This window comes from Mesocricetus auratus, unplaced genomic scaffold (assembly GCF_017639785.1).
Source record: "Mesocricetus auratus isolate SY011 unplaced genomic scaffold, BCM_Maur_2.0 Super-Scaffold_100004, whole genome shotgun sequence".
NCBI classification, from domain to species: domain Eukaryota; kingdom Metazoa; phylum Chordata; class Mammalia; order Rodentia; family Cricetidae; genus Mesocricetus; species Mesocricetus auratus.
In genome coordinates this window covers 54718307-54729742 of record NW_024429189.1, presented here as the reverse complement: position 1 = coordinate 54729742, position 11436 = coordinate 54718307, and the positions used below count along the sequence as shown (strand labels likewise).

The following is an 11436-nucleotide window of genomic DNA, read 5'->3' as shown; positions in this document are numbered from 1 at the left end:
CTCCCATACTCTTGGATAGATAGGATCAATGTAGTACAAATGGCAATCCTGCCAAAAGCAATATACAGATTTAATGCAATCCCCATTAAAATACCAGCACAATTCTTTACAGACCTTGAAAGAAAAATAATCAATTTTGTATAGAGTAACAAAAGTCCCAAGATAGCCAAAACAACCCTGTTCAACAAGGCAACATCCGGAGGCATTACCATCCCTGACTTCAAGCTCTATTATAGAGCTATAGTCCTGAAAACAGCTTGGTATTGGCACAAAATTAGACAGGTAGACCAATGGAATCAAATTGAAAACCCTGATGTTAACCCACACATGTATGAACAACTGAACTTTGACAAAGAAGCTAAAAATATACAATGGAAAAAAGAAAGCCTCTTCAACAAATGGTTCTGGCATAACTGGATACTGGCACATAGAAGAATGCAAATCAATCCATGTCTATCGCCATGTACAAAACTTAAGTCCAAATGGATCAAAGACCTCAACATAAATTCAGCCACACTGAACCTCTTAGAAGAGAAAATGGGTGGTACCTTTGAACGAATTGGTACAGGAGACAGCTTCCTGAACATAACACCAGTAGCACAGACAGTGAGAACAATAATTAATAAATGGGACCTCCTGAAACTGAGGAGCTCCTGTAATGCAAAGGACACAGTCAGCAAGCAAAAAGGCAGCCCACAGAATGGGAAAAAATATTCATTAACCCCCCATCTGACAGAGGGTTGATCTCCAAAATTTACACAGAACTCAAGAAGCAAGTCTCCAAAACACCAAAGGACCCAATTAAAAAGTAGGCTACAGAACTAGAGAATTTTCAATAGAGGAGACTAAAATGGCTGACAGGTACTTGAGAAAGTGCTCAACATCCTTAGCCATCCAGGAAATGCAAATCAAAACAACCCTGAGATACCATCTAACTCCTGTCAGAATGGCTAAAATCAAAAACGCCAACAACATTTTATGCTGGAGATGTGGTGAAAGTGCAAGGCTCCTTCATTGCTGGTGGGAGTGTCAACTTGTTCAGCCACTTTGGAAATCAGTATAGAGATTCCTCAGAAAAATGGGAATAAACCTACCACAGGACCCAGAAACTCCACTCTTAGGCATATATCCAAAATATGCAAATTCATACCACAAGGGCATCTGTTCCACTATGTTCATAGCAGCATTATTTGTAATAGCCAGTACTTGGTAGCAACCTAGATGCCCCTCCCCCGAATAGTGGATAGAGAAAATGAGGTACATTTACACAATGGAGTACTATTCAGCAGAAATACAATGGAATCCTGAAATTTGCAGGCAAATGGATGGCACTAGTATAAACCATTCTGAGTGATGTAACCCATTCACAAAAAGACAAACATGATATGTGGTCACACATATATGGATTTTAGAGATGGAGTAGGGGATTGCCAGCCTACAATCCTACCGCCAGAGTCTTGGAAACAGGGAGGAGCCTAAGAGTATATGCATGGCACCCAGGAGAAGAGTTTTAGTACAGGATTTCCTGAGTGGATTGAGAACATGGAGGAGGGGAGAGGGATCTGGGATAAAGAGTGTGGGAGAGGAAGAGGGGAGAGGCCATGGGGGAGCAGGCAGGTTGAATCAGGGGAAGAATGGAGAGCAGGATGAGAGATACCATAATAGAGGGAGTCATTATATTTTTCAGGAAAGAATTGGCACTAGTGATATTTCCACAGATCTACAAGGTTGACAACAAATGCCAATCTAACCAATAGTTAAGAGTCTACCCTAAATGCCCTTCTCTGATAATGAAATTGAGGACTACCTTATATGCCATCCTAGAGCGTTCATCAAGTGGCTGATGTTAGTAGAGGCAGACACAGCTAAACACTGAATTGTACTCCTGGATCCCAGTTGCAGAGAAGGAGGAGTGATGAGCAAAGGGGTCAAGACTGGGCAGGTAAAACCCACAGAAACAGCTGACCTGAACAAGGGGGAGGTCATGGACCCCAGACTGATGCCTGGGAGGCCAGTTAGGGACTTATTGAGTTCCTCTAAATTTGAGTGTCTGTGAGGAGTCCTTAGCAATATATGAGGCCTTGGGTAGTAGATCAGTCTTTATCCCTAGCATATTAATGAACTTTGTGAGCAACATTCCACATGGAGGGATGTTCTCTCAGCCTGGACACATGAGGGAGGGCCTAGGCCCTGCCCTGTATGGTATGAAAGACTTTGCAGGTCCTCCATGGAGGGCCTCACCCTCCCTGGGGAGCAAAGTGGGGATTTGGTGGGAGGTTGTGATGGTTTGTGGGGGTGGGGGATGAGGAGAGGGAGAGGGAGCTGGGATTGACATGTGACATGAAAAAAAGAAAAACCAAAAATCTTAAAATATAATAGGAAAATAACAAATGCAGTTTTCCTCAATTAAAAATAACTATCCCTAAAAAAACAAACAAACAAACAAACAAAGCCGGGCAGTGGTGGCGCACGCCTTTAATCCCAGCACTCGGGATGCAGAGGCAGGCAGATCTCTGTGAGTTCGAGGCCAGGCTGGACCGATAGCCTCCAAAACAATACAGAGAAACCCTGTCTCGTAAAAACAAACAAACAAAAAGAAACTATCCCTGCCCAAATTAATTAATTAATTGTAGGTGACTTAATGGAGACATTAGCTGTAGATGTCTGATTGAAAATTTTACTAAACATTATATAAAATGAATTAATCTAGTCTCATATTTTTTGTCATATTAAACATTATGTATTTTTTAACTTTTAAAATGAATAAACAAATAATCACTGCATGACACAGCTATACAATCCCTTAGTGTATGCATACTCTAAAGCAAGTGAGTTTTAAGTCTCATATACTTTTGTTTGCTCTTGACGTAAAATATTGGCTTTAGTTTCATTCTGTCTTTATATTTAAATTAAATATCTAGACCACATGCTTTGGTTTTAACAACTGGATCTTGTAGCAGTAGTAGTTTAAATGTATTTAGTCACCATTAGCTCATAGGGAGTGGCACTACTGAGAGATATGTCTTTGTTGGAGTTTATACTTCCTTGTCAAAGGAAATGTGTCATTGCAGAGGCAGGATTTGGGGTTTTCTATGCTCAGGATACTACCTTGTATGTCAGTCTACTTCCTGTGTTCTGCCTATCAAGTTGTAGTCACATCTGCCTGAGTGCTGTCATGCTCCCCACAAAGATGATAATGGACTGAACCTCTGAAATTAAATGTTTTCTTTATGAGTCATTGTGATCATGGTGGTTTCTTTCATACCAATAAAAACCATAACTAAGAAAGATCTCCTTCCCACAGAGAGTCTCAGTACTTTCTTCTCAATATGCTGTACTGAGAAACACCACAAACGAAACACAGAATGATCAATTTGATGCAACCATTGCATCTGCCTGCTTGCAAGATCATTCAGGTGAAACAATAGGCAGCATTCCTGCTTCCCTTCTGTGAAAAGTCAAGTAGGGACTTGCTAATGAGCTTGGCATTTGTCTTTCTTTCCCTGTGGAATCAAACATTTACTTAGGAATATCTTTTCTAATGTTCAGAGACTTCAGCAAACTAGTAAATACATTTCAATGAGGAAATCTTTAGGGACAGATACATGTAAAACTGTGTACTTATCTTCATAAGGTCACACAGATGGTAGGTTCTAGCAGATTGTTCTTATAGGTAGGTTTGCCAAGTATTTGACATATTTATTGATCTGAATTTAGATTCTAAGTATCTGTCAAATCAATTAATCAATAATTTTGTCAAGATTGAAATTATTCCTTTCTTAGACTCAAGCTTCTGGTCTAAGATTGCTGCAACAAGGAACAATTGTACATACAAGATCCCTACTTATTCAGAGGATGTGATAGTAAAGGTAGGTATTTTCTATAGAGTACAGAGAGGTTTTTAATCTGTTTTAGATTTGGCAGAATACAGGAGTCAACTAATGAGACTGCCATATATAAGTCTGTGTTTCTAAATATTTCTTACGAGATCACTAAGAATAAGAGGTGAGTTTTTTTCAGTTTTGTTTGATGGAGAACAAAAGACTTAATTGTGTAAGGGTTAGTTTGTTTTGTTCACAATGAGTTGAGAGAGTTACACGGAAATTTAGGTTCTTCCCTGAAGATAACATGGTTGAATAACATGAAGTTAAATCTCTAAAGATAAAGAGATAAGTCATGAGTCCAACAAGATTTTGAGAAGAACAAAAGATAATATTTCATGGCTATTTCAGTGATTTTTACTTACTAAAGTCATAATGTCATTGGTATTTTTGCTAATGATATTTTAGTGAATGAATGATTCTCATAGATGAGTATATTAATTATATGCAAAAGCTCTTGCTTCCAAACACAATTGCACAAATTTTAGCCAAAACAGTTGCTGACGATGGTTGGTTCTTGTTAAGCTAAGGATAAATTTATAGAAAGCACTGGATGTCACTGGATGTCAGAGTGAATGATACCCAGACTCTTGTATGTATCAATTAGAAAGGAAATTGCACAAATAAATACATTTTATCACTGTGCTATACACCATAATATGACCTTCTAATAAAACAAGAATTTCTCTTTTGACATGATACAAAATATGAGGGAGAGTTGATATAACACCGACACTTCAACTCTACAAATTCATGATGGTTATACTGAATAAACCAATACACTCAAACAATCATACCAGATTTAGATTCTGTTTTGTTACTAAATATGTTGTTTGCATTTACATGCCCTAATTTTAAAAACAATTACTCTTCACTGACATGTAACCTTTGCACATATTTATAGAATACAGTATGAAATTCTATCCAAATATAATTATTTGTATACCATTCAAACAGTATAGTGCACATATTTACTATTTTTATATATTACACTGCTTACTATTTAACTTTTTCAATTATTTAGGAATCTGCTGTATTTTCTCTAAGTTTTCAATATATAAAATATAATATATTTACTATATGTATTTTAAACTTGAAAGCTGTTAGTAAGGTAAAAAGGTGGAATTAATTATTAAGAATTAATTAAGAAAATTAACAAACATATTCAAAGCAGGAGAACAGCACTAACTACTACTAAAATCAGTAATAGATACAACTGTTATATTTACATTATAAAATATAAAGTATTCAAATATGTAAACCTAATTATTTTTAAAATTCATAATGTAACTAATCAATCAAGCATATCAGATACAGATAAGAAAACCAAAGTCATGATGTTTTATAATAACAGTAATATTTTAAATAGATGTCAGATAAATTTACTCTATTGACCATTAGATATAAAAATACTTACAGCCATATTCCAAAGTCAGCTTGGAGAATAGTATGGTACTTATTATAAATCTTTAACATATATTCATTGAGAGATTGTGTGATATACATATATAAGGAAGCTTTTCTAATCAGGGTTCTACCATTTCTAAATCAAAGCAATCAAAATTTAATAGAAACCAAATAACAGAAACAAGCTTGATTCCACAGGCCAGTAATCAAGCACACAGAAGGTAGGTAGAGGGATGGTTGTGAGTCATCTGGTAGAATGAAAAATATAGTGAGAATCAGTCTTGAAAACACTGTTAATGATAAAATTAAAATATATTAAGATACTTAAAACAATGTAAATAAAATGTGTTTATGCTGTTATGGAATTCCCAGAAAGGACTATAAGGAGAAAATAACAGAATCATAATAGCTAGGAATCAGAACAAGATAACAGGACTAGATTGAGATTTGTAGTGAGACACTCAGGTGAAAGATTATCAATGAGTAGATCTGTTTGCAGGAAACTGAATCAGAAGACTAAGACGAATGAAAAGCTAACAACCAAATAATCCAAAGTTACTTTGACTCAACTCCTTGCTGGTTGCTCGTTTTCATGACTGAAACAGGAGAGAGTGTGTGTATGAGTGTGTGTGTGTGTGAGTGTATGAGTGTGTGTGTTTGTGTGTGTGTACATACTTGCATGTACACACTTCAGGAAACTTGTGCTGTTGTGATTTGTATAATCATATCAATGTTAACAAACAGCTGTCCAAGACTCTTTGGAAGCACAATAGTCTCTGATGATTTTTATATTTATGCACAAAAAAGTAACTTAGGATTTAACATGTTAAAGGCTTGCCATTCTAAATAAAATAACTATGAATGAGGTATTTAATAATTTCTTATGTAAGGCAGAAAATTTGATAATGTGTTAATATTATTTTTCACATTAAAAGTTGAGTACAACAATTTCAATGACTCCAGGGAATCTCACTCATGTCACTGAGTTCATACTCATGGGAGTATCTGACCGTCCAGAACTGCAGGTACCACTTTTCTTTGTCTTCCTGATCATTTACATGCTTACAGCAGCAGGAAATCTTGGCATCATCACCCTCACCATCGTGGACTCACGACTTCAAACTCCCATGTACTTCTTTCTCAGACACCTGGCTGTCATCAACCTTGGGGATGCTACTGTCATTGCACCAAAAATGTTGGTCAACTTCTTAGTCAGTAAGAAAATAACCTTATACTATGAATGTGCCACCCAGCTGGGAGGATTCCTGGTGTTTATTGTAGCAGAGATCTTCATGCTGGCTGTGATGGCCTACGACAGATATGTGGCCATCTGCAATCCTCTGCTCTACATGGTGGTGGTGTCTCGGCATGTCTGCCTTCTTCTGGTCTCCCTCACATACTTCTTTAGCTTTTTCACAGCCATTGTTGTGACACCTTGTGTGTTCTCTGTGTTTTACTGCTCTTCTAATATAATCAACCACTTTTACTGTGATAATGTCCCTCTGTTAGCACTGTCTTGTTCTGATACTTATATTCCAGAAACTGTAGTATTCTTCTTCTCAGGGACAAACTTGCTTTTCTCTATGACTATTGTCCTTATATCCTATTTCAACATCATCCTTGCAATTCTGAGGATTCGTTCATCTGAAGGAAGGAAGAAAGCCTTCTCCACCTGTGCTTCCCACATGATGGCAGTCACTGTGTTTTATGGCACACTTCTCTTCATGTATCTGCAACCTCGGACCAATCACTCCTTAGACACTGACAAAATGGCTTCTGTGTTCTACACACTAGTGATTCCAATGCTGAACCCTTTCATCTACAGCTTTAGGAACAAGGATGTAAAGTGTGCCTTGAAAGAATTCCTGAAAAATCCATGCCGATGGTTAAATCTTATATGAAGTTGCAACTGCATCTTAAGGATTATAATTACCCACTAAAAATATCATCACTGATCTTCAACAATATCGTTAAATTGTCAGGACCTAAAATGTCAGAAGCAATGGGATTTATTTATGTTATTTATTGTTTATCCCATCTTCATATACCTAAGCAAACAATATAAATAATTGATAAAGTATGAAAATTTACATTTCAAAGATGGAATATGATATACTCCAAGGGGAACCAAGGGGATTGAGTTATAGCTTGCTGATATAGTTATTGCATCACAAGCACAAAATCCTGGGTTCAATTCTAGTGTGAAAATATTGCTATTGACAAATAAACAAGAGAAAGCCACAGCACAGACACTGGAGGTCTGTGACAATCATTTCTTAAAGTCTGTCAGGACTCAGGCCTTCCATAAGTATCCAATAGCTGAGAAACTAGTATACAGAGTTGTATTCTTTGTTTTTACATCATGTTATTTCTTCACAAAACTCTTAATATTTGAGTATTTGTTGATTTTATGATTTTTAAAATTTTATTCATGTATCTTGCATTTTGCCTGCAGTTTAATTTTCCTCTTAATGATAAAGTGTGCAACAAAAAGCATTATTTTGAAAAGAAGATAAATACTGACAGAATTGTTTTGTGCATGCATATGTTTGACATGTTAAAAGCCAAGTGTAAAGCCGGGCAGTGGTGGCACACGCCTTTAATCCCAGCACTCAGGAGGCAGAGGCAGGCGGATCTCTGTGAGTTCGAGGCCAGTCTGGACTGACAACCTCCAAAACAATACAGAGAAACCCTGTCTCACAAAAACCAAAAAAGAAAAGCCAACTGTAATAGACCCCCTAAAACAGCCCCCTCCTTTCCCATACCTCTACCTTGGCACATATATCAAAAGTAGTTTTTATTTTTATCCAAACACCTATTTTCTCTTTAAATACTATTTCATAGAGTCATTTTTGTTACTATTTCTTAATATTAAGCAATTTGTGTGGACTTTTAAATAATGAATTGGAGAGAAAATTCACTGACCAAAAAAATCTTCCTGTCTTTGGGAAGTATCCTGTATAGTCAGAAAGTTGATAGCTAATCTCAAGTATCTACCTCTACATTGTATAGACATACAGTGAGTGTGATTGAAAGTGAAGTGAGCAATTTGAGCTGAGTAGAGGAAACAAAATGTCTTCAGATGGATGTCAGAAATCAAAAGTATCCACAAAACACAAACATATTAGAACAGTATGTGAACACTTCAGTTGATCTGGAGTTGAAAAGGTTACGTAGTCCCCACACCAATGGGGATTCCTGGATCAGAGGGACTTTGGCTGTAATCTGGTAGTTTAAGTATTGTAGATATTGCCTTTTATTCACATCCATTGCGATCTGTGTTCCTTTTGGAAACTCAATAGTATGATCTATTTTGTTTTATCTTTCAACTCTCATTGTATGCCTATAGTCTTTAGTATTGCTCTACGTCTAGCTTGAAAATTGATGATTGTCCGGCGGGAGCCAAGCACCCCAGACTCCAGATCTTCTCTCCCACCAACGAGACCAGGAAACTAGAGGAGTCTGGGAGTCCAAGGAAGCAGCTGTTCCTCCAGCAGCATCAGGTAAACAGGCCGGCTTCCAGGCCTGTGTTCCAGTGCCTGCAGATCACATGGGAACTGCACGGAGCTCCCAATCCCGGCGGGAGCCAAGCACCCCAGACTCCAGATCTTCTCTCCCACCAACGAGACCAGGAAACAAGAGGAGGCTGGGAGTCCAGGGAAGCAACTGTTCCTCCAGCAGCATCAGGTAAACAGGCCAGCTTCCCGGCCTGCGTCCCAGTGCCTGCAGATCACATGGGAACTGCACAGAGCTCCCAATCCCGGCAGGAGCCAAGCACCCCAGACTCCAGATCTTCTCTCCCACCAAGGAGACCAGGAAACCAGAGGAGGCAGGGAGACCAGGGGAGTAGCTGTTCTGGATCAGATACAACAGGACCCAGCATAGGGTCCAGGGAACCAGGTAGGAGGCTAAGCACCCCAGATTCCTGTTCTTCTTCTCCACCCACGGGACCAGCATTTGGACAAGGAATAGAAGAACCACCAGATTATTGGACTTGCTAGCACCCACCAAAAGGGAACTCTGGTCCCCAGACCAGTAAGGGGCTCTTTCTGCACCCACTAGAAGAAGAGATGGGAAAGAGAAAATACAAAAACACAGCCAGCAACAGAAAAACAAATATGACACCGCCAGATTCTAGATTTCCACACCAGCAAGACCCCAACATTCCAATGCGAATGAAGCAGAAGACAATGACCTTAAAAGCACTTTCATGAAAATGATAGAGGCCCTAAAAGAGGATATAGTAAATCCCTCAAAGAAATGGAAGAAAAAACAAACGAAAAAATGCAAGAAATGGAAGAAAAAACAAACCAAAAAATGCAAGAATTGGAAGAAAAAACAAACCAAAAAAGGCAGGAAATGGAAGAAGAAATGAAGCAAAAATGCAAGAAATGGAAGAAAAAACAAAGCAAAAAATGCAAGAATTGGAAGAAGAAACATACCAAAAAAGGCAGGAAATGGAAGAAGAAACAAAGCAAAAAATGCAAGAAATGGTAGAAAAAACAAAGCAAAAAATGAAAGAAATGGAAGAAGAAACAAACCAAAAAAGGCAGGAAATGGAAGAAGAAACAAAGCACAAAATGCGAGAAATGGAACAAAAAGCAAATCAAAAAATGCAAGAAATGGAAGAAAGAACAAACCAAAAAATTCATAATAGGCAAAAAACGGACGAAAAGATAAACAGAAAATTGCAAGAAGCAATGCAAACACTGCAAGGGTTGAAAACTGAAATAGAGAATTAAAAAAAACACAATCTGAAGAAAGGCAGAAAATAGAAAAGCTGGACAAACAGCCAGGCACTACCAATACAAGCATTACCAACAGAATAGAAGAGATGGAAGAGAGAATCTCAAGTGTTGAAGATACACTAGGAGAAATGGATTTATCAACCAAAGAAAACCTTAAATCCAACAAATCCTTAACACAAAACATCCAGGAAATATGGGACACCATGAAAAGACCAAACCTAAGAATAATAGGTATAGAAGAAGGAGAAGAAATCCACCTCAAAGGGGCAGAAGGCATATTCAACAAAATCATAGAAGAAAACTTTCCCAACCTTAAGAAAGACATGCCAATGAAGGTACAAGAAGCCTACAGAACACCAAATAGAGTGGACCACAAAAAAAAATCCCCTCACCACATAATAATCAAGACCCCAAACATACAGAATAAAGAAAGAATATTAAGAGCAGCTAAGGAAAAAGGTCAAGTAACATATAAAGGCAGACCTATCAGAATTACACCTGATTTCTCCATGGAAACTCTGAAAGCCAGAAGGTCCTGGATAGATATTCTACCTACACTAAGAGACCATGGATGCCAGCCCAGACTACTATACCCGGCAAAGCTCTCAATCACTATAGACGGAGAAAACAAGATATTCCATGACAAAACTAGATTCAAGCAATATGTGTCCACTAACCCAGCCCTACAGAAAATTTTGGAAGGAAAACTCCAACCCAAGGAAGCTAACTACAACCAGAAAAAGATAAGCATTAGAGAATCCCTCTCTACCAACAGCCAAAAGAACAAAGGGGTGAAATTCCACACATAATTCCAACAACAACAACCATCGCAAATCGAAGAAGGATGAGCAATCAATGGTCATTAATATCCCTCAATATTAATGGCCTTAACTCACCCATAAAAAGACACAGACTAGCAGAATGGATTCGAAGACAGAACCCTTCCTTCTGCTGCATACAAGAAACACACTTCACCCTCAAAGACAGACATTACCAGAGAGTTAATGGTTGGGAAAAATTTTTTCAATCAAATGGACCCAATAAACAAGCAGGGGTAGCAATCCTAATATCTAACAAATTAGATTTTAAAATAAAATCAATCAAAAGAGATGAAGGAGGTCATTACATACTAATCACAGGTGAAACCCACCAAGATGAAGTGTCTTTCCTGAACATTTATGCCCCAAATACAAAGGCATCCACATTCATTAAAGAAACATTATTAGAACTTAAAGCTCATCTAAAGCCCCACACAGTTATAGTGGGAGATTTCAACACACCACTCTCACCACTAGACAGGAATACCAGACAGAAACTCAACAAAGAAGCAAAGGGTCTAATAGAAGTAATGACCCAACTGGGATTAACAGATATCTATAGAACATTTCATCCACATAAAA

The 11436-nt window shown here is 37.8% G+C and overlaps 1 protein-coding gene across 1 annotated transcript; it reads left to right on the top strand.

The window, feature by feature from the left end:
• Positions 1-6241: 6241 nt before the first annotated feature.
• On the top strand, positions 6242-7189 carry LOC101831987 (olfactory receptor 8J3-like). The gene has a single exon (XM_005065042.2). The coding sequence runs from the start codon at positions 6242-6244 to the stop codon at positions 7187-7189; it is 948 nt and encodes a 315-aa protein (XP_005065099.1).
• Positions 7190-11436: the final 4247 nt, after the last annotated feature.

What these genes read in the sequence shown, in the direction of transcription:
- LOC101831987 (XM_005065042.2), top strand. Translation starts at nt 6,242, where the DNA reads ATGACTCCAGGGAATCTCACTCATGTCACTGAGTTCATACTCATGGGA.